The following is a 26,819-nucleotide window of genomic DNA, read 5'->3' on the forward strand; positions in this document are numbered from 1 at the left end:
TATATTCACACAAGTAGGTAATTTGATTACAATAATATTAATTTGTAAGGTATCTTTCGATTTTATATATAATCCAGATTTTTTTTAAAGTTTCATACATTTTAATCAAACCCATTAAAGAAATATATTGCTTATAGAATTGGAATGTCAATATGCAAGAAAACACCTTTCTTCTTTAATCTCCATAAAATAGAGATTAAAGATCCATTTTTTTAATAAAAAAAATCAAAATTATATATAGAGATTTTGATGCTTTTGATGCTTTATATCATTATCATTTATAAATGGTATTAATAGTATATGGAACGTACACAGTGAAAAGGTACTCCTTTCATATCTTCTCGATGATCCCGAGCATAGTCCCATAGATAATAATCAAGGAGAACTGCATTGATCTTTTCACTCATGTTGTCACCTTTCTTTTTATAAAGTTCAAGCAAACTGCTGCAAATGAGCTCACAACACCAAATGCTACAACCTCGAATCTCCACTTCCTGACTGTCTCCAAACTGGAACATATGCCCTGCAAGGTAGGGAAGGGTCAAAGAAAGTCACATGAATAAAGAAAATGGGAATAAAAGAGGAAATATTTTAATCAATGTATGCCTAACCTTTTTTTTTTTTTTTACATTAACCAGGCTCATTCAAGTTACATATTTTCAGTATCTTAATCTACCAAGTAATTACCATACTACTAAATCGAAAAGGGTTGCAGTAGTTTTGAATTGCTTATTTATGTCTTATTCCCCCATATTTTCTTTGCCCTTCATAACATTCCTAATACTTTTCCTAACTAGGGGCAAATGTGCCCTTCAGAAGGATCTTTGATAGTTCTGTTTGAGTAGGCTGTTACTCAAGGGGCTGCCTATAGCATATCAGGAGAAGGGCTTCACATTAGAGGTATTGTTTCCTGCATTGTACTCCACAGAAAAAGGCAATCTTTTTGCAGAAGGAAGCATCTAACAAATTACTGGAATCTCAGAAAGAAAATGGCTCCTCTCAGCTCAGTATACACTGATTGGATAATAGCCATAGATTTTTGAATGGCAAGAGGAACAAAGATGCAGGAAGTTTAAGAAATGTAGTAGAAATCAAGAAAAGTGGTCTAATAATTAATTTCCACATACAAGATTAAATCCATAAATGAGAGATTCCTAGTGCTTCTGATATAACAGTAATAGAAAGTGAAGGTTGTTGAATTTTATTAGAATTTATTTTAGAGTAGACAAAGAAGTATGACTTCAGTGTCAATATAAACTATTTAGCAACAGTTAAACAGAGAATTGTAAATAGGCCGACATGTCTCCCTGATAAAGTTAAACATACAACTATCTGCAGTTATTAAACTTCTTGGTAAAAAAAAAATCCCAATCATGAACTTGCAACATGGGCAATTGAGTGGGCAATCGAGTATTTGCACTCTTGAATGCAAATCCTCAACCCTTACAAAAGTTCATTTTTCAAATGGATTGATGAAATCTTGTCCACTATTTTAAAAGCTTGCATAGCTTGCCAGCTATGTGTCTTCAGAATCATCTTAAATTTGGTCTCCCTTGTTAATACACATATTCTGGAAGACGTTGTTAGTTTTTCCCTGCTTATATGACATAAGGAGAGGAGAGGCCAGGCACTGCTTTCTGTTATGGCTCTGGCATTTTGAAATAGCCCCTCTAGATTTTTAATTTTATTTAATTACATTTAAACACTATTTTGAAACCATAGCAACCCTAAGTGGTTCACCATGTCAACAGCCAACAAGATACAATAAAAATGGTTTGCAATCTAGATATTAATTTAACCCAGTTGGTTAAGATGGTAGTTGCAATCTCCTGAATAAAGACCTTCCTCTTTGTATATGCAAGTGACATTGACACTTGTACAAAGGGTTTAATTTACATGGTGACAATTACCAACTTTACTTTTGATTCCTCAATACTGTTAGAAAGGGACATAGATGGATGGAAGGAACATAAGATTTGGAAATCACAAGTACACGTGGACTGATGTACCAGGGAAAAAAACCTGGGTATAGATGTTTTAGCAATCAAATTCCTTATGTTCATCACCTAGAAATAATTTTAAAATGAAATGTCTTCTTTCCTAGACAAGAAATGACATTCTATATTTGAAATACCAGAACAGAACATTTGTAAAAGAATTTTACTTTTCCCTTCCTTTTATTTTTCTTTCTTTCTGCATAATAAAAAATGAAAAAGTAAGGTACTCTGTTAACACTGTCTTTCACATTTATACACAAAAGTTAGTAATTGGGGCTTACTCCAAGGTTTCTTTGTAGGAATGTAGACTGTCACGAATGAAGGCAATTGTAGATAACTCTGGGAATACATAACTCTCAATTTCTCTTATGTTTATTTCTGTTTTCTGTTTATTTTTTACTACCGGTTCTGTGGGCATGGCTTGGTGGGCGTGGTAGGGGAAGGATACTATAAAATCTCCATTCCCCTGGAGTGAGGAAGGTTACTGCAAAATCCTCATGGGACTCAGGAGGTATAGAATAGATGGGGGCAGGGCCAGTAAGAGGTGATATTTACCTGTTCTCCGAACTACTCAAATTTCCGCTACCGGTTCTCCAGCAATGGTCAGAACCTGCTGAATACCACCTCTGCTCAAAAGACTACTGATAAAACATGTCAGGTGAAATAGAAATTCTTCATGATCATGAATATTTTAATACCTTTCTTAAGTTTGTTCATTAATTCTTCTGAATATCTCATTGCTTCTAAATGAACAAGAACTTGTGGTATCCTGTAATCAGCAAATATAGAGATTTTGGAAATATCACTGAAGCAGCCATCTCCTTTCCCCTCCAACACGCTCCAGGTGTCAGCCACAAGGATCTGAGCCCGTTTGTAAAAAGCTACCTTTTTACCCTGGTAGGAAAAGGAGAAAAAACAACAACAAAGTAATTAGAATGATTATAGTCACATTTACAGATTTTAATTGTTATTTCAATATGTTTTTCTTACCACCTTTCATTTCAAAAGAAGCTAAATATGGGAATTATATGAAATATGACAGCTTATACAGGAGGAGGTTAAAGTACCATATTTATGAGTGGGAAGTTACAGGGTCAAACCCACCAACATGAAACAAAATCTCCTGGAGGATTCTTAGGCAGTCACTTTATCTTAACACAAATCTACTCCATAAGGTTCTTGCTCTGTTAGAGGAGAGAACACTATGTACTCTACACTATTTTTGCATTAGTTTCATTATTGCAAAAGCATTGCAAAAAATCAAAAACAGAGATGCAATAAAATATGATGTAAGAGCAAAACACTGTAAAAAGTATTCAGTAATGCCTTCCCTCTTTCATTTTTCCCAAACTATTACCTGTTACAGTGCTTACGGTAATTATAACCTGCCTTAAGCTTTTAGAGTTATTGCTGATATATTATGTGCTTGAGTCAATTTTTCCAGTTGTTTTAATCAATCTCTTTTGTCTGAAAGCCATATCTTGTCTTGCTAACAAATATGTTTTATTTAAGGGAACCATTTCTGCCTTAATTTGGTTAGACTTTTGTTCTGAATATTGGATATAGCCTATTTCTCTATTGCTCTCAATCTTATATCATCAGCAAAGGTTATCTTTTCTAAAATTGTGCCCACTGGATTCTTGCCATTGTCATCATATATCTTGGTAAATGGTGATATTTTTTATTTATACACACTGGAATAATTCTTAACACAAATAGGTGTGGTTTCGATTAGCAGTTTGGGAATATTGGTCATACGATTAATGGCCTCACTATCTATGTTAGATAATAAGATTACAGGAGATGTGTGCTGTGATATTTTCCACCCTGCCACAGCACAAAATGAGACACTATGGTATGCAGCAATTCCTTGTCCATTTTTATCATTAAAAAAAAAATGAAACCAAGAGGCTAGTTGAAAATGCAGACTATAAGAGATTTACCTGAAATGTAGCTTCATCTCTAAAAGATGGGAAATTTTCCACTATTGTCTGTAATAATTTTTGGGCACTTTTCCCACTTTCTTTAACACATGTGACGTAGGAGCCCCCAAATTTCTCCAGCAGAATTGTTCCAGCTTCATTTAGTACACGATGTCTCTCCTCGATTAAAGGCATAGGCACTTCTGTATCAGAACGAAATGCATGCTTCAACTGACCCAAGGTCATAGTGGCAAAATAAGAAGCACTAGTAATGGGTGTTCCTTCAGAAAGGGCAACAAATAGAAAAGAATACCTCTTAATTACATTTGAGATAATTAGTAAAATACAAGACGAAAATTTTTTAAAAATGTTCCAATTAGGAAGCAAGTAAACAGAATTTATTCAGGCTGATTATTGGATCAACGTAAGAATTTATTTCTCAGTTAATTTACCTCTAAACATGATATACTGGACCTGCTATTGGAATTACAATTTAATATACTTTTCTATTGAGGTTATTTTTTAAAAATGGAAATATTTATAATTTTTAAAAATACTTTTTTCTTTTGACTGACATTAGTGAAGACAACTCAGTAGCTGAAGATGATCATTCATGAGAAAGAGGGGAGGATACCTTAATGTTCTCTGAGTTGAATTTGACTGCTGGTGACTTCAAAGACCTGTCCATGCATGTTCTCTGCGTAACAGCATAGAAGAAATTTACCATGATTGATCAACCTCTAGTAGCCTTATCCTGCTTAGCTACTTTTTGACCAAGGTGATGCTGAATGCTCCAATGGATAGAGACCTTGCAAAAAAAGCTGTGGTTCTTGCAATTTTAAGCAATTAAAATATCTTTATTTGAAATGGAACTCAATTACATGGGCGGCAATAAGCAGAAAAGTGTGACTTAAATGGCCAGAGTAAGTCCTCGTGAGCATTTCATAATTACGAAACAAATTGTTTTATAATTTATTTAGGGTTGTTTACATAAAAAACCCTAAAGTCTCCAAAATGTGTAATGGTGGTTGTATCTCTCCAGTCTTATTACATTACTTATTACATTAGTTTTAAATTCTTTCCTTAGTGTCCTCTTCCAAACTTTAGATTCTAATGCTTCTTCTAACTGATATATATGTTGGCAGATATAAATCAATACAATGTCAATCTACTTTTTTATTTTAAAAAAATATTTCAGTTGTGAAAATCTAATGCATCTGAATACCAGATGTTTAATCTAAACAAGAGGAAGATGTTGACTTTTCCTGCTAATGCTGTATTTGTAAATTTCACAAAGACATGCATCTTACTCATCACGGCCTAATTGCGTTGATATACTTTCCTGTTTATTGGGAGAAGACTGCAAGAGAAATTAAAGTGAAATTTGAAGAGGCAGCTTTCCAGTCTGGGCCAGCTGCTTCCCACTAGACTGCACTAATACCATGACAGCATCTGTTTGGGGGCCAAGTATCCATAGCAGAGGCAAGGGAAGAAACATATAGATTGTTCTTTATAGTCATTTTCTGATCCTTTTTGCTTTATAATAAGGCATGTCATGGGAAATTTCCTAATCTTTATTTTATTATTATTGAAAGCAAGCTCCAGCTCTTAATCCAGATTAGTCGCAGTCAGATTTGTAGGGCGAAAGCATCTGAGAATTAATCCCCTCCTTCTGTTATTGCAGCCAAGTTTCTCCATATTCTTTCTTTTTGCAGAAAAAATTAAAAGTGGGGAAATCCCTCCAATGGGATTGCCTTTATTTTATTTTGTCTAATTCCTGGTCTGATGGGCAGATACTGGAGAGGGGGAAAAAAGGAAACTTAATTCGAATCTTGATACTTTGGGATGAGAATAAACATTTTTATGCTGTTCGTTCAGTGTAATAGGTTGCTTAGCCACTGAAGTGATTCAATGCTGTATTACAACAAGATAGTTTGATGGTACCATATAAAATTACATTCATAATCACTTACAAGTAACCATCGATATACGATAGTGACCATTCGAAGCTACAACAGCACTGAAAAAGGTGACATGACCGTTTTTCATACTTAGGAACATTGCAGCATCTCCAATGGTCATGTGATCAAAATTTGGAGGCTTGGTAATTGCCATGTATTTAGAACAGTTGCATTGTCCTGAGGTCAGGTGAGGTCAGTATTTGTAACTTTCCCAGCCAGCTTCCCACAAAGTCAATGGGGGAAGTCAGATTTGCTGAATGACAGAATTATTCATTAAACAACTGTGGCAGAAAGATTGAAAAGTGTTACAAAACACAGTTAACCACTGTCTTGCTTAGCAATGGAAACACTGGGCTCCATTGTGGCCATAAATCAAGGACGACCTGTAATTTCTAGTCAACTTTATTCTACTTCATGAAAGAGTCGTTTATTCTACTGCTATTCATATATCTGTAGTGTAAAGTCCAAACACACCCTTCAGCTCTAATAAATGTAATTCAGATAACTAACCTTCATCAAGTGCTCTGTTGATGGCAGCACAAAGAGACCAATAGCCACTGTAAGTCTTGCCTTTGTATTTCACCAAGCATTTGTGGTCTTCATGTTCAGACCAAAAGGAAAAATTGAGCACATCAGCAACAAATACCCAGTTTACTGCATCTTCACTTGCTTCTTGAGGGTTTAATTCATGTGAAGACTTCCAGCCAGCGACACTGAATTCCTTCCCTGTGACTTTATCAAACAACATCTCTGCAACCTTTTGCACACCACTATCTTCAATGTACACATCTTTGCTGTTTTCTGCTATAAACTTGGCCGATTCTTTAGGATTTAAAAATGCTTCCATATTTTCCTTGTTTCTGAACAAATGTGATAAATGTTAGTCTTTGACCTATAAATACAGAGTTGATAGAATTCAAGAAAAATACATAACATTTATTATGTTGACAATTAATTTATCTTCCCAGGTCTTTCCAAATCGTAAGCAATCCCTGTACAGGTTTTGCAGTAGTAAATCCTATCAGTTTAACAGAGCTTGTTATCAACTTCGTATACCACTGTACCTTTCACCATTAAAAAATGTAAAACTTTTGTTCTTAAAGCAGCAACAGCAGCAATTTTAGCAATAATGTTTGTTATTCTCTGGTAAAGCAAAGCCTTTACCTATATATGCTAACTGCATATATACTAAAATAACAAAACATCTTATTGAGCCTAGCCCAAACTGAAGAGAATGGGAGAATTACACAAAAGCCATGCAGATGGATACATATTTATTATTTAAATGTAGCACTTTGCAATTTTTTTAAATGATCAAACCATCCTTGAAAATAGCAAATTTGTGGCATTACAAACAGAACTCTTTCCAAAAGTGCCAAGAATTTCAGGTGTTATTAGAAGAGTATATGTGAACATTAGCAACTAAATATTCAAGAAATGGGTGAGAAATGAAGTTTGTGCTTCCAATATTTCTGACATATTTCTGATTTTTTCTTTCTTTCAGAGTCCCTTTTCTCAAATCAACCGAACAAGGGTTCACTCGAACAATAGGCGTGAAAAAAGTTCCACCCATTCTCCGTCCCCCCCTACCCGCCACGATTCGCACTTTCCCCGATCGCTTTAGGAAATCTTGCTACAAAGTAACAGCGAGGCCACTTTGGGGCTGCGCTTCTTCTCCACATCAGAATTTTGAAATGTTGATCTAGCCAGTACCAGTCATCGAACACACAAAAGCGGCGCGGCCAGAAGCGGATTACCAACAGGAGCAGCGTTCGTCTGCCAATCCGATCCGATTTCCAGGAACACTTCCACACTGGCAGGCGCCGAGTCGCATTCAGATTGATATTTGATTCTTGGCTGTTTCTACGGTTTTCATGACAGGCAGGAAGAGAACAAAAATGTGTTTCTTTCCCTCGTTCTCAATTCACATGGCCAAACAAGGACTGCCTGCGGACCTTAGGCCTACGTAAAACACCCGGAAGTGTGCATTCTAGCAAAATGCCACGTTTCGCCGAGATCAAATCCATCTTACCTTTAAAAGATACCGTACTCGATTTGGTTATGCTTTGCTCAGTAAACCCGCGAGTAATCTCCTTCGGTACAAAACAGCGTTTCTTTCTTTCAACCTTTCTCTAATCGTCCTTGCTTCACCCTCCAATCAGAATGGACTATATTTGCATAAATTAGTGCGGGACTCATAAGGTTACCGGATATCGGTGCCAGCTGCAACATGCCCTTATCTCGCGAGCAGCTACACCCATGTTTTACTGTATTTTGTGGAATGATTTGACTCCTTGGTGAGTTGTTTTTCTTTTTTTGCACTATCAGTGTTGACTCCTGGCAGCTACTTTTCGGTCCACGCAGACTTTAAAAGCTTTTCAAAAGCGGCCTTCTTACCGAGTGTAGAGGTGGTTAACTGGCCCACTTTCACTCGTTTTTTTTGTGGCTAAGGCAGAATCAGAGCACATGTATGTGGGAGAATCAATCTTGACTCCTAGCAAGACCATGCAGTTTTGAAATCGACTCTTCAAAATCTTCAGTTCAGCAACCCGTAGTCTGTAATTCAATCCTCTTTACAACACGTTGGTCTCACTGGTTTTAACGTTTCCTATTAGTTTTTGAAAAAATCATCCCACACCATCCTACAGGATCCCTTATATTAGGACTTTCTCTCTGCACAGGGTACACTTGGAAATATTGTTCATTCAAACGAATTACTTTTAGGAAATATTCATTCATGGAAATCCCATTGAATTCCACAAGGTTTACTTGACAAGATAATCTAGACCATTTTGCTTATAAAAGGTTGAACGTTTTTGCATGGTTTTGAAATATCTCATACCTAATTGCAAACAGGAAGGGGTTTTGTTTAGCATGAAGTAAAACACAACAAATACTATTAAAAAACAGGATCTGTCACATCCACATCCAGCTCAGTATTATTACAATTTTAATTTTATTCAATAAAAGAAATAACCTTGGAAACTATCAGTACAAATGTCCAGGATTTTACATGAAAACAGATTGATTTAGCACGCATTTTCTATGCCAGTCAATATGAAAGATACAATTATTTCATTCAAATCTTTGTACAATGGAAACATATTAAACATATTACAGTTTGGGCAAATTTGCCAAGGCTGTTATCAAGCTTTTAATTTTTTTCTATAATTTCTCGCTATTAATTGACAAAACAGGTTTTGTAAGAGTTTATTCAAACCAATTTAATGCAATACAACAATTAGGGAAATACAACTTGAGAAACAGAAAGAAAACCATTTGTATGTTAATTTCTTTACACATACCAAAGTTAAAATCAGTGCAATCAATACTTCCTATTTACCAAAATATTTGAATTGGTACTCTGCTTCTCTGGTCTAGAGAAGTGAAAAAAAGCCAAGCACAATAAATGTAGACTGTAGAGTGTATTTTAACTATGGAAATATTCATAAAGAAAGAACTGCAAGAATTGTTTCACTAAATTTATTCTTAAAATCATAGAACATTTTACAAAAGAGCGCTTACATTTCGCACACTGCGTTGAATGGATGTTGGGGTAAGTAGACTATCAGCTTTACTACCCCATTTGAAAAACAAAAAAAGTATGAAGCAGATGGGTTCACAAGTGACAAAAAACATTACAGTTTACAACCAACATAGAAAAAATAAAAATCTACTATCTCTGCTGCTGTTTCAAAATACCAATATTAGTTTTGCAGGCTGTCCCAGCCCCTCCCACCTATATGTAAAGAAATAAAACATTACATCTGGTGACAGCAAAAATTTCACTACACTTCAAATGCAGAACACCTATGAAGCAGAGGAATGTTGGCTTTTTAAACAGAAGCAGATTTTAAGAAAAAAAAAAGATGCAGGACTCCTTCAGTTCTTCACTAGTCTTAGAAAAACTTTCCAGAATACTGCTTCACACTATAAAAAAGAAAAAATATCTTGCATTAGAATCCTTCAACATCTGCATACTGCTTCACACTATAAGGAAAAAGAAAAAAAAGGCATGTATTAGAATGGTTGAACAAACAACTTGAATCAATATTTACAAATACATTACAAATATAAAATTATATAAAATTATATTATATAATATGTAACATTTATCAAATTATAATTAGTAGCCAATCTACAGGCAAAATTAAAGTTATACATTACAAGATGCTCACTAAATAGTTGGTGTTAAAGAAAACAAAACATGTAAAATCTAAAGCTGTTATACATGGCAGAAAAGGAAGCGGTGTGAAATGCTGCATTAACTGCAACAAAAGCTTTCAACTTGTCCTGTAGAGGCATGGACTGTGCCATATGGTAGACTGCGATTTGTTGTCACTTTAGTAATCTAAAAACAACAAAATCACTAGTCTTCCACACAGAACTAGACCAACATCCAACTGAAATCTTCTATATTTTCTACAGGCTCTATATAAGATTAAAGTAGGTTTTTTGCAGCAGTTTTCACCAAAGAAATGAGAGCTGCTTTGGTTAAGGAAACTTCCTGAAAGATTAGTTTTGAGTGCTTCTTCAATGAGTCAGAATGGAAGACAGAAGAGAAAGGCATACTACTAAATTGAGAAGTTAGTATGACTGATTTTTTTCTCTCTAAAGGCTCTTTTTATAAAAACATACAAGCAATATATTTACAAGAAGTTAGTAAATAGCAACTTAAAGGCAACTTGCCTGTTTTGCAGTAAATACTGTGCATTTTGAATCTGATCCTGTGTGCCTGTAATAGTTATTATTCGATCTTCTGAGCCCTCTAAGGGTTCATCAATTTTGATTGAAGCTCCTGACTCATGGCGTATCTGTTTAATCCTCTGACCGCCTTTTCCAATAATGGAACCAGCCAGCTGAAAATAAGAGTATATTTTAGTGAACTAGTAACTTCTAATTCATAATTAGCATGAAAAAACAAGATAAATTATGACTGGTACATGAACATGAAAAACCAAACATATTATCACTTATTCTCTTCATATTCTGAGTCAAATATAAATTTGGTATTGGAACTTGAGTAAATATAACCAACTGTCCTAGAAAATTGCTTTTTGTTAAGAAAAGTAAAAAGGAAGTAAATGTTATACTTACATCTTTGGGTATTGTTACTTGTGTTGTAATGATGGGTCCACCAAGATCTCCGTAAGAACCACGACCCCCTGCATAAGAATAGTCTAATTTAAAACGTATGCATCTTGCCCTTTAAATCACTAAACTATAAATTTTGTTCAATACATATACATGAAAGCTTACCATAACCTGATCCACCCTCGAACTAACAAAAAAGGGAGAAAAACAAATCTAAGTTTTCACATAAGCAATTTTAAGCTATATAATTAATGTTACAAAAGTATTTCACAAAATAAAAATGACAATTGTTGGAAGAATCTTATGTCATGTATTTTTAGAACCAAGCTGACATCTAATAAGAACCTTGCATTAAAAAGTATTTATATTTTATATCAGATATAATCTCAAGCTGAAATTGCAGGGAGAAATGTTACAAACCATGATCAAAAAAAGCACATTTGCCTATTTAGAAATATATCCCATCAAATTCAATGGTAATTATTTTCAAAGAAAATGATTTTGGATTTTACTTTATTACTAAAATGTAATGAAATTTATCAGCTTTTCTCTAGGGCAAGCTATTAGTAAAATTAGCTCTTGATTAATCTTCTCTTGTATCAAGAGTATGTTTAAAGACATTTTTCTTCCCTTTCACGAACTGTAGCAAATCACCTAACTCTACAAGGGAGACAGAAAATGTACCTACCATTTCTGGTGTTTCTATGTCATCACAAGCACTGACATGACACTGCATCATCTTGCCAAGCAGAACACAGCACAAAGAAAGGGGGGAGGGAGGAAATCAGTGAGGATCTTCAAGCAAAATTGTAAGCCAAGTTCTAAATTATAGTATCATTACAAGTGTATGAAAGCTATAGTTTTACTATTAATCATGTCAGATGAATATAGAGTTATCATAGGACTTGAGAGTATAAGAGAGTAAGAAAAACAAAGACACTCTCGAAATACTGGCAATTTAAGCATACTCATACACAAAATGTTATTTATTGCTGAGTTACAGACTGAAATACACTATGACAATGTTCATTAATCCAGACTTGCTCCAGTTATACAATAAATACAAAGAATCTTCAGTGAAGAATTTTGGATCCAATAGAGCTTCCCACTCAAGTGAGGGTCATCTGCAGCCTTAGAAGGACGATAGCAATTCAGGGCTGCAGAGGAAATCAAAGAGGAATCACCTCATTCCTTCTTCTAATGCCAATGAAAGACTACTGGGTGAATTTCTAGATCCAAAATATTTACTTCCTATGTGTATTAACTGACTGCCATAATGCAGAATCAAGCACTTCTGGTCAAAATGCTGTTACAATTTGCTATACAATGAATAGAAATATACATCTCCTAGCTAGAGATAAAGGGACCAATATACTTCATTATTTGGAGTTAAATTAGTTTAACTTCCAATTTATGATTTCAAAACATGTTCATTCAAAAAGCAAAGTATTAATTTCAACACCTCAATCATCCATATATTTTCTTGGTGGAACAATTCTACTGAAATTTTATGCAGACAGAATAGTTCCAGAAACATGCATATTCTGCTTTATGCAAATAAGTACATTGTACAGATTAAACATTTAAGATTTTTAAGTACAATTATACAGTTGGAAGCAAGTTTTACTAAATCAGTGGGACTTATTCCATTATAAACAAATACAGAACTGATGAACCCTTAATCACAATTTGTCTTACTTAAAAAGCAATAACAAAACACTCTTTGAATCATGATAAAAAGCAACAAAGAAAAGCAATAACTTTTTTTAAACAAACTGCTCAGTCACATATACTATTGTATTGCTGTAAACAGCACTAACAAGGCAAAACATTCTCACAATATTCAGATGTCTCAGGTAAATTACTATTACATACTCAAGGGAAAAAAATCCTGAACATCGAACATCAAGGCAATTATGTTATGCATGCATATAGTCATATAATACATACACATGATTTAAATTGCATTAACTTATAAATTAAACCAAACGTGTGCTTTCTCTCCCCTCCCCAATTTTTTTTTTCTCTTATTTACTTTTCAATTTCATAAAGTAAAAGTTGGTCCCTAATAGAAGAGATTCTGAAAGTCACTGATTTAATAAAAGGAACCTCACTGACAGAAGGAGAAAGAAGGCTATTTATTACCTCTCTTTCCTCAGGATGCCCCCCTCCCCCTTTTCAGGAGTAGTGAGGGACTTTGTGGCATTTGGAACAAGGAGAATTAGATTCTTCCTCACCATTCCACCCCCCCCAAAAAAACCACAAAGAAAACCCCAGATTTAAGCCTTTCTTTGCATAAAACAGTTGTACCATTAGCCATTTAAACTGTTGCTTAACACGTTTTTTTTCTGCAATAATCATTCCAAAGTACAGAATTAGTTGCTCTAAAAATGGGCAATTGCTAACAATCCATCTATCTTTTCAACATCTTAACTTCCTCATTACATTCTCTTAAGAAAATTTGGGAGAATTCTGTAAACAGGGAATTGCATTTGGAGTAACATTCAAATTCCAACAATAGAACTGAAATAACCTAAATATAATTTTATATTTGTTTTTTAATAAGTGAGAATTTATGATCTGTTTTCTCATACTTGTTAAATCTTTTAAGTTTAAAACTAGCTGAAAATTATTCAACTAGAAGGTATAACTACTTTCTTACACAAATATTACACTGATTTTAAAAATACATATAATCAACATAATATCTGTATTTTGAAAATCTTGCTAAATTTAAAGTTAGCTTGAAATAAAAAAGAACATTCTATCATCTTTAATATGTCTTTATAAAAATGATACAGCATGCTTACATGGTCAGATTAATTCTATTAAACCAAACTTACCATTCCATCATAACGATCCCCAGGTCTGCCTCTTCGATCATAAGACATAAGGTCCCTTAGAATATAAAATAAATAATTTAGAATATTTATCTTCATCGAATTGAAATTTTACTTTTCTCCACTATCTCACGTTTCAAAATACAGGGCCTCCAAATAAATAGTAAATTCATTTGGTGATATGAGGCATATCTGCTATTAATTTAATAGAATATTCAGCCATCAAAGTTGCACTTATTCCTGATCCATTCTTACTAAAACTTGCAGAAACTGCTACTTTGACTGACTTGTGATCTCTTTATCTCCATCCCTAGTTCTGCTGAAAAACACACTCGAGAGATCATCCTTAATGAGAGTTTTAAGAAAGTAAACTTACCCGCCTCTAGGAGGAGGAGGGGGAGGAAGAGGAAGATTGCGAGCTCTGCTGCCACCTCTACCACCACGACCTGGAGGAGGTGGAGGCGGTCCTCTGCGAGGGCTCATATCATCATAATCTCTTCGTGGAGGCATGGGGCGACCACGGCCAGGAGGCATTCGATCAAATCCCCCTCTGCCCCGCATTGGAAACCCCACAGGACGTCCTCTTCTGTCATCAAACATCATTGTAAATCCACCATAGTCATAAGTTTCATCATAAAAATTGGGGTCATAAGGCTGTGCCCGTCCTTTAATTGGTGACTAATATAAAAAAGAGAAACAAGTAACTCAATATATTCAGTCATCTCATTTTAAACCTTTGTAAACATTGCGTTGCATTTGCTTCTTAATATACTATTTTGATTGTACTATTACAAAGAAACAATAAAACAGCAATAAAAGTCCTGACCAAATATCTATTGTAGAAGTGTCTAATCTAAAATCTAATCTTGTATCAGCTAAACAGTTTTGCCTTTCTATACTTTATTATATCCCTACATATTCAATTCTAAATATACTTTATACAGAGGGAGATAAGTATGCAAATGTGTTCTGAATTAAATTACCTCTGATATAAGATCCAGTATTATTTTGATGCATTCCACAACTCTATCAGGTTTTCCACCAATTAGTACCACTCTGTCAGAAGAATGAGGGCAACATTCTTGGAAAAGCTTAATAGTGGTTTGAGTGTTCTGTCAAGAAAATGAAGAAACTTTTAAGTCAGTAATTTTTATTTATTTATATCCCACTTTTATTGTTTTTTACAAATAACTCGAGACTATGAACATATCCAACAAACCCTATTTTCCCCACATATTTAATAATGTTTAATACTTCTTACTTCTTCCTAGCAATGTTTCCCCGCAATGTTTAATACTGCCGTTAAAACTCTGACCTTCATTAAACCCACTCTAGAATACTTTTCCATTACATCTGAACTGAAAAATCAATTTTGCTTGTGAAGGATTTCATTTCAGTTACCTTCAACCAAATCCTTACTACTGGTCATAATTCTAGACAGTATCTTTTAAAGATGCTATAACAGCATAGAATGGAAAGTAATGCAATGTACAGAATCTCATATGCTAGCATGGAAAAGAATATGAGCTGGCAGAACAATTCACCTACTGAATTGATTAATTCAGAAAGATAATACTGGTGAGACGTATCAGAACATGAATGTAAAGAAATTCTATTGTAGCATATTCCCTTCATGAAAATAAAAGTAGTATCTCCAAATTTAAAAATCTAAAATAGAGCTACATGTTATAATGCAGTTTTTATTGTGTTGCTCAGCCACTATTTTGGATAATGGAAATGAATTATCTGTACCCTGGTCTCTTTAGTGCCAAAGGTTCCTTAAATCCAACAAAGTGTCATTAATATTTTTGCAAAATTTATTCAGTTGGGCTGCTTGACATAGTACTTAAACATGACTTTTGTGTTCCACTGAATTAATATTTTAACTATTTTAATTGGCATAATATTCAGTTATCCTTTAGACTACCAAGAATAATGGCTACATAAACTACTGCCATTACTATGAGTTGTTTCCACTTGCTAAGGTACACTAGCAAGAAAAACTAGAAAACGTTTAGAAACTTTAAGCAATATAAATTTCATCTGTAAAATTAGATTTAAGTATAGTGCTATCCAGCACTCCCAGAGACTATGATATGGTAGAATTTTTTCCTTTTCTTTCACTGAATATATTTCCATATATTATAAAATATTTAGGCTTTTTGAGGTTGATATTCTACAAGCATAGTCAACACTAAATCTCACCTGTATTTATAATGTTAGCTTTGAGGCTTTATTTTTGTAATTTCACATCATACAGCAGATTGTTGTATTTCTGGCACTTACCAAGTCATTTCTAGCTATTATCCAAAAACCGCAAGATGCAGCAGTTTACACATTGATGATACAAGCCAGTTCAGCAATAGAATATCTACTTTTTGGATGCTGCATTTGCTTCCAACAGGTGTTAGGAATAGAATTAAGTTTTAACCTTTATATCCTTACAGGGTAAACACCAAATAACTGCAGGATAGCCTCCTCCAAGCTGATGACCTATTCATTTTGCTTTGAATTTACTTAATTCAGAAAGTGAGATTCTGAAAGTAATGCTTCTCTATTGCTGTCCTTACTCTTTGAAATACTCTCTCCACCAATATTATTTTTCAGAAAATAGTTTTTCTACAGGTCTTTGGAGACTTAATTTGAGTTCTTATTTAATCTATTACAGATAGCATTTTTTGAAAATTTTTACAATTCAATTTATAAAAAGCCTGCAGATATGTAACTGGACTAGTATAGACACACAGGAAAAAAATACGCAAGAAAGCTGGCTACATCTATGCTGAGAATATAGTATTTTTAAAACTTTCAATTGACAAGTTTGTTACCTCTCGAAGTTCTTTGATTTTAGCTCCCTTGACACCAATAATTCCTCCCGCCAAACTTTGATGAATCAATAGTCTCAATTCACAGTCAAAGTCACTTCCTTTGTAATGCTGGTACTGTTATAAGATGTAAGAAATTAACAAGACAATGATGTGAACATGAAATTAGTACATTTTTAAAATATAGTGTTACGTAAGTTGAATTAAAACAGTGCGGCTACATGCTGTTTTCTTCTGTTCTAATTTCTAGAACTCCCCATCTACTAAGTCTAGATTTAGTTTTTTAAATTAAATATGTTGTGATTTGAAGAAACCCATTCTAGTTATTTGCAGTTAACATATTCAAATAAAATTATATTTCAAACTACTGTGATGCTTTGGGAGTCTGATGGTTAAAGCAAATAATCCTGCTGAGGGTTTACATTAATAGATTTTCCAAAGATGTTTTTATTTTTTACATCAAATAGTCAAATATATATATGTTATATTTATGCTGATAAATAAATAAAGGGAGACTAGTATAGATCTATTTCAAGCTATTTACATAAATATAACAAATGTAACAAAAAAGGCAACAGTAAAAAATATTGGGTTTCTGTCTGGATGGTCTCTTGTGACGAGCCTAATGACAGAGAGTGGAAGTGTGACCTTCCTCCCATACTTGGGCATACCAGGGGTTGTGACTTTAAGTATATATATATATATATGGAAGACCAAATAACCCTTACTTATTAGTATGTGATTATACAACGATCTTTATAGTGTCTGAAATGTTAAAATACGATATGCTTTTGCTAATGGAGATGGATAGAAAATGTCTACTATGAGGTCTTGGAAAATGGCTGTCAAATCAGTTCAATACTGAACTAGGTACGGTTATCACCTTACTTGGCAGAAGAGAACTTCCTAGTTCCTGTAATCGCAATATAAAATTCTTCCATATGTGCCACCATCTTTAGACACGCTTTCTCGTGTTAATTGGCAAAATTCACTATCAAAACATGCGCATCCAGATCTAAAGATTCGGTTATGTAATGTGAAATAGATCAATACTCACTTCCTCCAATGTTGGGATAATTTTCTTCAGAATTTCTCCAATTGTTTCAATATCTGCACTTATACTCAGTATACTGTTAAATCACATCAAGGTGTTACAAAAAGAGGGGAGGGGGAAATGAAGTAAGTTCTATATTCATATGTATGCAGATTATAAATCAATTCATAGAACAGAAACTACAGTTAATATTCCCCACTTAATTCTGTTTACTGAAGATACAGAACATGCACCTTTGTTTATGCCCAATATTATAAATGGTATAAGTTTAAAATAAGGTTCGGGAGATAGCGAATGACTTTCTTGGAAGGAGTCAGATTAAGTGGACAAGATACTGATGAAGAATTGAAAGCAGGAGTGAATATTTATGTTCCCCGCCACCATTAATTTAGGACACCCTCACTATTACATTGTTAAACTGGCACACCTTCTCATAAGGAACGTGAATATGCAAGAGGTGAACACTGTATTTGGAATAGGGTTATGAGACCAGTTAAAATTAGATTACTAATGGGCTCTGCAAGAAAAGAAATACAAATGCAAGACAAAAAGACAACACAAATGAGAAGTGAAGGAGAGTGAACCAGGAGTTAGCATTTCATCAGAAAAATTATGAACAGGCAATGCTGAGGGAGCAAGGTGGGCCACAAAGACAGAGCAGAGCGAGACTATTTTGAAACAATCTGATTTACAATGCAGAAAATATACAATTGAAGCTGTGCTCCTTCCATTGAAATAAAATTAGTGGTTTGTTGGGTGGGAAACTCACGTAAAAGTTCAGTGACAAAAAGACTTAATGGGGAAAATAAGACAGAAAACTTAAAAACAATACACCGTCTACGGGGATACTATTTAATTATATAAAAGGCAGGTAATAATATACATTTCTCTCTTTCTAATCAGGCAGTGAGGCATAAACTGTTGGGACATACCGCTCGGGGCCACTGCTGTCTGGGACTGAAACACTGGCATTGTACTGCATTGGTCATTGGCGTTCGTGGATGTTGGCAATGGGCATGGGCATTCAATCAGAAGTTGTCAAGTAAGGCACCCGTTTGGCAACGAGCACATTTTTGGGCATAGCCAACCAGGGTTTTCACATGGGCGTTCAGGGGCGGATGGGCCAACGTCATGGTGGGCAACGCAGGGGCAAGTCGATCCAGTACATGGGCAACGGAGAGATATATGGCCAAAAAAACAAGGAGAGGGAAGAGGGGGAAAAGCAATAAATTTTAATTTAATACAAACTATACTCATTACAAGCTTAAGTTGTTCTGAAGACTTAACACAATAACGGATAGCTACATTGACTGTGGCTTAACAGTTATGGACGTAATAATGAGTTACTTGGCCTAAACTACTTTGAAAGTTAAAAGTTGCAGTAGCAGGCTGGCTCATGAGGGTAGACACAAGATCTGTAGAGATTCAGTTTTCTGAAATCCTGGGAAATAGGGAAAGCCACTACTAATCCAGGAATTATGTGTATGAAATCTGGATTTAGGTATGTGAAATTTTAAGTACACTAGCTTCAGAAAGGTCAGTTAATGTACAAGTGATTACTACCCAGTCCTTGCTTATACCTCAGATCTAGTAACTAAAGGTTGACAGTTATAACATTCTACAAGAGTTTATTTTACAATATAATGAAAATATCAAACACAATGTGAAACAATGTAGTGCCAAATAATTCATTAAATACGAGTATTACTATATTGAAAAAATTGATTATGCACAATAAAGATATTGCTTTTTTACAAAGTTTGGTGCTAAACTATAAAGCTTAGATAATGCTAAACGTGTCTATTCACAAGAGTCAACCCACTAAAAATGTGTAAATATTTTTAAAGTTACATTCACGTAAAATTCCTTCCAGATGAGAAAGTAGCTACTATGTTGTTTCTATATATAATACTCATATGAATCTTTCTCTATTAGAGAAATAAGCCTGATGGAAAAAAAGCATTGTATACCTAAGTAAAGAATAGTAATCTGTAATGTCTTCTAAAAACAACTATTTTAAACAAATTTTCAAGTATAAAAAAGTATGCTACCACTCTTTGCAAAGTTACTGTAAAATAAAGGATAGGAATTTCATCATATTACTTTCTGTCTTAATTCAAAGAATGAATTGTGAGACTTGAGTTTAAAGATGATTACAAATGGCTTAGACTAGCCTATTACTTAAATTATACATGACTAGAAATATATTCTTAATGCTATGTTTTGCAAAATAAGGGTTTAGTTTGTAAATACTCACGTCTGTACGAAGTGCTTTAATATTTTTGCCACCTTTGCCAATTACTGCTCCAGCATTCTAAAAAAAAGAGTTACAAAGTAGTTTAAGGTTTCCTAAATAACTTCAATAAAGAATAAATGGGGGGGGGGGGGGGGGAGGAGAGAGATAGGAGGTCAATGTAGTCAGTAAATTAGGAAATAAACATACTTTACTCTGAAGCAGAATGCGCAGTTCCACCATCTCATCAGTGTTCCTTGACCTTTTGAAGGCCTGTTCCTCTTCTGTATCCTCAGCTGGTCGTTTGCCTAACATTTAAGAGAATAAACTGTTTACAAAAAATGCTTTTTAATGGCTTCTTGAAGCATGGAAGCACGTGCATCTTTATTTCATGCACCAATAATTTATTTATCTATCGTAAAGAGCCCTGTAGGATTGGGAAGATAAATATTTCAAATGAACTTAAATGAATTTTTTCAGGTTTTAAAATTCAATTTAAATCAAAATTATAAAAATGAAGATGTAATGAGAGTCCAAAATCTCAAGCAGGGTTTTGTGAATGTTTTAGAAAAAAAAATTGACAGCAAAACAAATTTACACTAATCCCTAAACCCTCACCTGGAATACAGGGAGCATGTTTCAAGTTTCAGTAACTGTTATGGGGCTCATAATAAATTCTATTATATAATTAGTATTGTAAATTTACTATTTTATCATTTATAAACTTACCATTTGTCTCTGTGTTAGTAAAGGTCTCCTCTTGCTGTTCAGTCTCCATTGTTTTCAAACTTGAAGACAAAACCATTAAATATAAATATACCGAAGCGTTCAAACAGAATCTTAGAGAACATGACAGGGGTTAGCAATGGGTTGCCAGCACTTACCAGTATTATATATCTTTGCCAAGTAAATCTTCTGGGCGGGATCAACAATCAAGTAGCCTATGAAAAGCAGCATACATGAAGGCATGATCTTGTTAATTTACAGGGGAGTGCTTGTATGGAGTCAGTCTTGACTCCTGGCAACTACATGGACAAGGATTTTCCTCAGTGATTTGTCACTGCATTTTTTCTAGAGTTGAGGGAAAGTGACTACTCTAAAGTCACTCTGCTGACCTCCAGCCCTAAAGTAGGACAAAATTCAGGTTTTCTGGCTTTAGTCCAGTACTAACCACTAAACTGAACTGGCTCTCAATTTAGGTTAGGCTGCAAGAATTAACATAAAAAGTGAATCAGTAAATATGTTTTAGCAAATATATTGCTATTCTGCAGCATTTATTCCTTTGACTAACTTTATCAACAAACCATGCTGTATTTTAACAGGCAGAAGTTAATTTTAACAATTTTAATTTCAATTTGAAAGCACAAATATTAAGAAAAAAGATCACATTCTGCTTTCTTTTTCTTACGAGGTGCAAGTTACCTGCTTTGGTAGCTAAAATGTATTTCTATATATGTATAATTCTTCTAACAACCAAACATTGGTCATCATACTAAATTCCAACATATGCAATATATGTTTTTGTATAATCTCTATATTAATCTTTATTAGATTGCCCTTTAGCTCATCTTGGAAGAACAATGAATGCAAGCTAAACTCAGAACTGTAAAATTAAATGATCTGAACTTTTTTAGATGAACTTGCAATTATGTACAATTCGGACACAAAATGTTCTAAATAAGAAAAATCAACCGATAATTTTAAAATTGCAATGAGCCTGGTATTGCTACAAAGTACAATATTTCTTCAAGTTTAGTACAACCTCATTACAACTGGTAAAATATATGCCCACTGCACACAAAGGATTTTGGTTATTTGCTTGGGGGAGAAATCCTATTTACAGTCCTTTTAATAATCGACAGGAGCAACAGCTATATTAGAGAGGACGCGTCAAGCATGATTAACTAAGCCCTGGTTGTAAGCGAAGAAAAGGTGCCTGAGCTAATAAAGCAATGCTCTGTTCAAAACCGATCTCCAGGTCTTTCTCTCCTCAATCACGCGAGTTGCGAGCAGGATGGACAGCAGGGAACTAACGGCTCGTTTCCGGCTCTGACAAGGCGGGCCTGATTTAACCACCTTAACCTAAACGACTCCTTCCCTACCACACAATGATACAAAAGGTGAAGAAGCCTAGCCGCGACCAGACAATCTCGGACAACCTCGGCTGAAATGCTAACTAAAAATGGCGGCTTTAACCCCAGCTTGAGCAGTAATGGCGATCACGAGCTGCTAAGGAGGAGTCCCGAGCGGAAGAAACACCGCCACGCGGCAGCTCCAGAAACACGGATTCAAGGAGACACAAAAGATGCCTGGAACCTTTTTGCCCCCTATTTTTTTCCTTTTCCCGGGAAGGCGAAGCGGGCGCAGGGGCCTCCGAAATCCGACGGGGCCACCAAGAGAAGGGAACGCCTCGCGCTCTCTCCTCCTCGCCCCTCCCAACTACAACCAGCCGCCATGATTCCTGCAGCAGGAGGCACATGCGGCAATCGACGGTGGAGGGTTAAGGATAGCCGCAGGCCGAAAAGCGCCTCTCTTGCCGTGGTGTAATAACAACACCGGCCCACCCTTCAACCGAAGACATTTGCCCATTTTAAACACGTACCGGTTAATTTTGTAGGCCTAAGTATGTAGACGCTACATATGTAGTTCCCACCAACAAAAAGATGGAAGGGCGTTAACGGTCAGTCCGGTAACCTCGCCCGGTTTCCTCACCAGGCAGCGGACTAAACGCCGCTGAAGCTGCTTCCCGAGTACGATAAAAGCTCAAAAAGCAAGAGCGCGCGCACACTCACCGCGCTACTGTCGCTCCTATTCGCTCGCCGGCTGCACTCCTGAATCCTTATTGGCTGTCACAGGTGTCGTTCTTTACCTGGAAACACTATTGAGTATTACTCCCGCCCACCGCGGCAACTGTCGGCGCGCCGCTACAGCTAATTCTGCTTCAGGCCGTTAAAGCGGCTGACACTGTAACATACCTGTATATATTATCTATATCTCTATCGCCCCTTCTACCTATCTTTTCTCTTTCCTTTCACCCCTGTTTAGAGAGTGGGTACTTACTGTGGGGGGGGGAGGGGGGAAAGAACGTTAAAAAAATCGATCCCAACCGCTTTACAGTCGTTACTGCTGCTTCAAGGAGAGCGAAATTGACCCTAATCAGTGGGCGCGAGGGGAAAAACAAAATGGCGTCAGCGAAAACTCCGCCTCATCCTCACAGTCGATAATGGACAGAGGGAGGAATTCTCGCGAGAGCTGAGGAAGTTTGGTTCTCGGTCCGCTTTGGCGCTTAAAACAAAAGGAGGGAGAAGCGGGGGGGGGGGCAGGGCCGGACATCAGTGTTGTGGGGACCAGAGGAGAGCCGTGAGCTCGTCACTTCGTGGGGCTGGGGCCTTGGAATTATATGTCGCAGAAGTGGTAAGAGAAGAGAAAGTCTTCGGGTTTCTCACCAAAAACACTGAAACCGAACAGCCTTGAAGGAAGGGAGGGGAATCTGCAAGAAGCCCGAAAACAGCATCTTGTTTACCTATAGCTAAAATTGTATTGATTTGCACACTTTTAATTGGACAATAGTGCAGTTCAGTCCCAAGTGTGGTTTTTAGATGATATCCTCTTGCGTTCAGTGAATATATTTGAATGCCAATGCTTCCTGCGGGTTTCTATGCGTGTTTTATTAAAAGCAAGCTGCCTGATAAATGAGTTTCTTAATGGGACACCATTATATTGCTTTTGTTCATTAGAAATAATCTGCCATGCTGTTAAATTTAAGAGAATCAACGATATGAGAGTCAGAATAGAATAAAGTATTATGAAACTCATGCACAAAAAATCTGCCAACCCCAAAGATTTATGTAATGCCTTTTTTAAAAAAAAAAACATTTTTTCTTTTTTATCTTAGAAGAAAATGACCACATCAGGTGTTGCACTAAGAGTGGAAACTTGGCTCTTATCTACCTGGCATGTGAAAGTACCAACTCGATGGCTAGAAGCTTGTATTGATTGGATTGAAAAAGGACATCATGGAAGCAATTTGGCTCAGGCTGCTATTAACAAGAAAGTTTTTGAGCAATGGCTTCTTACAGATCTCCGAGATCTTGAATACCCTGTTCTGCCTCAATTCATTTTAAATGATCCAAAAGGAGAATTGAATGGCTTTTATTCAGTGCAAATTGATTCAGTTGTTGATGTGAGTCAGCCTGCTTATTCCCAGTTGCAAAAAATAAGAGGAAAAAACACTGTAAATGAGGAAGTAACTGCTTATACACAGAGATCCTTGAGGTCATGGGAGGAAAATCCTACTCGAATGCTTCTGCTACAAATAACTGATGGTATACATCATATCCAAGGTATGGAATATCAACCTATTCCTCAACTCCATAGTGGTCTACCTCCAGGTACCAAAATTATGATACAAGGGAAAGTTGCATTTCGTTTAGGTGTTCTTTTGCTTAAACCAGAAAATGTGAAATTATTGGGAGGTGAAGTTGATAGCCTTCTAGAGACATTTGCTTTGGAGAGAGTGCTTGCCAGATTAATTGGAGAAGAAGACTGTAGTCCTAACATTGTCAGGTCTGATATTGGTGAAAATGAAATTGCAAGGCCTGATGATGAATTAGGGCTTTCTGATGAAGAGCTTTTGGCAACTCTTGAAGAAAATGATGAAATAAGGATAAATGAAGTTCCTCCTGAAAGTGGATACTATTCAAGAAGTACCAGTTTAAATTCTACTGTGCCTTCTTTTCCTCAGAGCTTTGGAAACTGCTCACAACAAAGATCTGCAGAGTCAATTTCAAGAAATGAAGAACTACAAACTGTTTCAGTTCTAGAAAATATGGAAGGCGATTTTGATGGATTTTCAATGGATGACGACTTACTTTTAGTAGAAGCGATACAGCAAGAACCGGTACATGTTCTGAACACTAAATCTAGTATAAATAATGAAGCTGTTCAAGAAAAAAAATCTAGTGAAAGAGCAATGTATAATGTGTTTGAAGAAAGCACGGCAGTTTTTACTACAAATCATAAAAGACAGTACACCCAGAATTTAGATGGCAGTAAAAAATCCTCTAAAATTTCTAATGATGGAGTAATAGACATCAGTGCAGAATTCGGATTGTGTTCTGAGCAGGTAGAGATGATAAAAGTAAAGAATAAATGTCACAAAGTTGATTTGGATACTGCTCCTTTTACATATCTATGTGTTCTGTTTAGTAGCAAGTGCAGAGATAATACTACTGTGACAATCAAAGCATTTATAGTAACTCTTACAGGAAATCTCACAAGCAGTAATGGTTTCTGGAGTGTAACAGCAAAAATATCTGATGGCACAGCTTATCTAGAAGTTGAATTTGCTGATGAGATTCTTACAAGCTTAATTGGCTTTTCTGTGCCTGAAATGAAGCAACTGAAGAAAGATCCTGTCCTGTACCCAAAGCTTAAAGAGGGATTACAGAATTGTCAAACAGAACTAATAGACCTCTGTTGCTTGATGACTATTGAATTTAATGTTTGCCAAACAAAAGGAAAAGTAATAGTTTTGCAAGATATTAATATAAATGATTTGAATCACTTAAAAAGACGCTTATATATTTAACATTTAGCAGCAGGTTTTAATCTGAAGAAAAACCTGTATCTTAGACTAGGTGTTAATTATGGTGTTACTGTTTGAATTCAGGTTCAGTTGGAGAACCGAGAAATATTTTCATGACAACATATATTTTCTTTAAGTCACTCAAAAAATGTGTTTGTTTTAGCAATGGTTAATGCATTTTAACTATTTCCTCAAAATAACGCTTTTTAAACATGAGAAAAATAAAATTAAGAATTTATTCCTAAAAGCTATTTATCCTTTGCACTCTTACAATGAGTAAAATGAAGTACATGTATTTTGAATGAACAAGCCAGTCTCTGTTTGTGATTTTTTTACAATATTGACATGAGATTTGTACCCAGTGCATTTTGAAAGACTTGGAAGTAATTGAAATTGTTAATTGAACAATTGACAATTGAAATTGTTAATTGCCCCAATTTTTCAAGTTTGGAAATTTGATAGCAGTAACTTTTATACAGTATTTACATTGTATTTAGGTATTTATACAAATCTTTAGAAATAAAATATATTCAAAGTAGCATGGAAGTGATTTTGAATAAATCAGAGTGAAGCCATTTTAACCTGTTATCTGACAGGATGTCTCTAACAAAGAATATGATAAATGAGCCAGCTGCAGGGTCAGCAGAGAGGGTGAGAATAATTGGATATGATGAGAGCTGGGTTTAGTATTTATAAGGAAGAAAACAAAGATAATGAAGGGATGTTTTTAGATTTGATTTGCTACTTTAGTATAAAATATTTCTATTATGCTTTTTGGAAGCTTTAGGAAAAGGGGATTGTTTTTTTAGCAATTTGTTATCCACAGTAATAAATTATTTGCACTTTAAAATAAGTGTAGACTTGATTTCTCTTTGCAATAGTTTTTTTTTTAATGATATAAATTATTTTCTCCTGAAGTTAATATATTTGGTAGTTGTATCTTGACTAGGAACAATAATAGGGAGTTAGAATAAAAGCTATCCTCAGCAGTGTCATGCATTCTTTTCCATTTTTATTCAAGATAGTTCTCACTTAGCAGTGGAATAGGACTTCAATTTAAATGGGATAAAACTGCAGTTTTATGATAAAGAATTGGGGATGGGGTTAAATAGAGACCAGATACCCATTTTCTAGGATATTATATTTTCTATGGGTTGGATCTATGGCAAAGATTAGGGGAAACAGTGTTTTATATATGGTATCTATTTTTTATAACCCAATGCCATTGAAATGCATTGGTGCCATAACCTCCTGGTAGTTGTAGCCCTAAACCATTTAGAACATGCCTGATTGGGAAACGCTGCAT

At 35.2% G+C, this 26,819-nt stretch overlaps 3 protein-coding genes and 1 long non-coding RNA gene across 16 annotated transcripts in view; 2 read left to right on the forward strand and 2 right to left on the reverse strand.

Moving 5' to 3' along the window:
• Positions 1-7,600, forward strand: part of LOC116505482 — a 52,676-nt gene extending 45,076 nt beyond the window's left edge. For 2 of the 4 annotated variants that reach the window (XR_004254947.1, XR_004254945.1), the window contains 2 exons: positions 432-530; positions 4,500-6,375. This is a non-coding gene — a long non-coding RNA (uncharacterized LOC116505482). Of the gene's footprint in view, positions 1-431; positions 531-4,499; positions 6,376-7,384 lie in introns of those variants that run through there. The other 2 variants (XR_004254946.1, XR_004254948.1) reach the window with 2 other exon arrangements.
• C3H9orf64 (chromosome 3 C9orf64 homolog) lies at positions 263-8,722 on the reverse strand. 7 transcript variants are annotated; one of them, XM_032212723.1, is made up of 5 exons: positions 7,913-8,722; positions 6,391-6,740; positions 3,941-4,200; positions 2,696-2,891; positions 263-523 (listed from the first exon to the last, which is right to left on the reverse strand). In XM_032212723.1, exons 2-5 carry the CDS (start codon positions 6,725-6,727, stop codon positions 291-293), a joined length of 1,026 nt encoding a protein of 341 aa, XP_032068614.1. In that variant the 5' UTR covers positions 6,728-6,740; positions 7,913-8,722; the 3' UTR covers positions 263-290. The 7 variants fall into 7 exon arrangements, with proteins under 7 accessions (XP_032068614.1, XP_032068609.1, XP_032068612.1 ...); XM_032212718.1 differs by having other exon boundaries at positions 6,391-6,772; XM_032212721.1 differs by lacking the exon at positions 7,913-8,722 and adding an exon at positions 7,642-7,724 and having other exon boundaries at positions 6,391-6,772.
• A 536-nt stretch (positions 8,723-9,258) lies between these two features.
• Positions 9,259-23,128, reverse strand: HNRNPK (heterogeneous nuclear ribonucleoprotein K). 4 transcript variants are annotated; one of them, XM_032212715.1, is made up of 16 exons: positions 22,987-23,128; positions 20,811-20,867; positions 20,656-20,714; positions 20,137-20,234; positions 19,951-20,007; positions 18,626-18,669; positions 17,697-17,769; positions 16,643-16,756; positions 14,798-14,926; positions 14,191-14,492; positions 13,818-13,872; positions 11,663-11,713; positions 11,140-11,161; positions 10,978-11,060; positions 10,570-10,739; positions 9,259-9,810 (listed from the first exon to the last, which is right to left on the reverse strand). In XM_032212715.1, the coding sequence occupies exons 3-16, from the start codon at positions 20,702-20,704 to the stop codon at positions 9,780-9,782; spliced, it is 1,278 nt and encodes a 425-aa protein (XP_032068606.1). In that variant the 5' UTR covers positions 20,705-20,714; positions 20,811-20,867; positions 22,987-23,128; the 3' UTR covers positions 9,259-9,779. The 4 variants fall into 4 exon arrangements, with proteins under 4 accessions (XP_032068606.1, XP_032068603.1, XP_032068605.1 ...); XM_032212712.1 differs by having other exon boundaries at positions 9,259-9,870; positions 22,987-23,127; XM_032212714.1 differs by lacking the exon at positions 22,987-23,128 and adding an exon at positions 22,719-22,765 and having other exon boundaries at positions 9,259-9,870.
• A 145-nt stretch (positions 23,129-23,273) lies between these two features.
• RMI1 (RecQ mediated genome instability 1) lies at positions 23,274-26,208 on the forward strand. Its single transcript, XM_032214135.1, has 2 exons — positions 23,274-23,340; positions 23,822-26,208. The coding sequence occupies exon 2, from the start codon at positions 23,828-23,830 to the stop codon at positions 25,514-25,516; it is 1,689 nt and encodes a 562-aa protein (XP_032070026.1). The 5' UTR covers positions 23,274-23,340; positions 23,822-23,827; the 3' UTR covers positions 25,517-26,208.
• The last annotated feature ends 611 nt before the right edge of the window (positions 26,209-26,819 follow it).

Source organism: Thamnophis elegans, chromosome 3 (assembly GCF_009769535.1).
Source record: "Thamnophis elegans isolate rThaEle1 chromosome 3, rThaEle1.pri, whole genome shotgun sequence".
In the NCBI taxonomy this organism is placed as follows: Eukaryota; Metazoa; Chordata; class Lepidosauria; order Squamata; family Colubridae; genus Thamnophis; species Thamnophis elegans.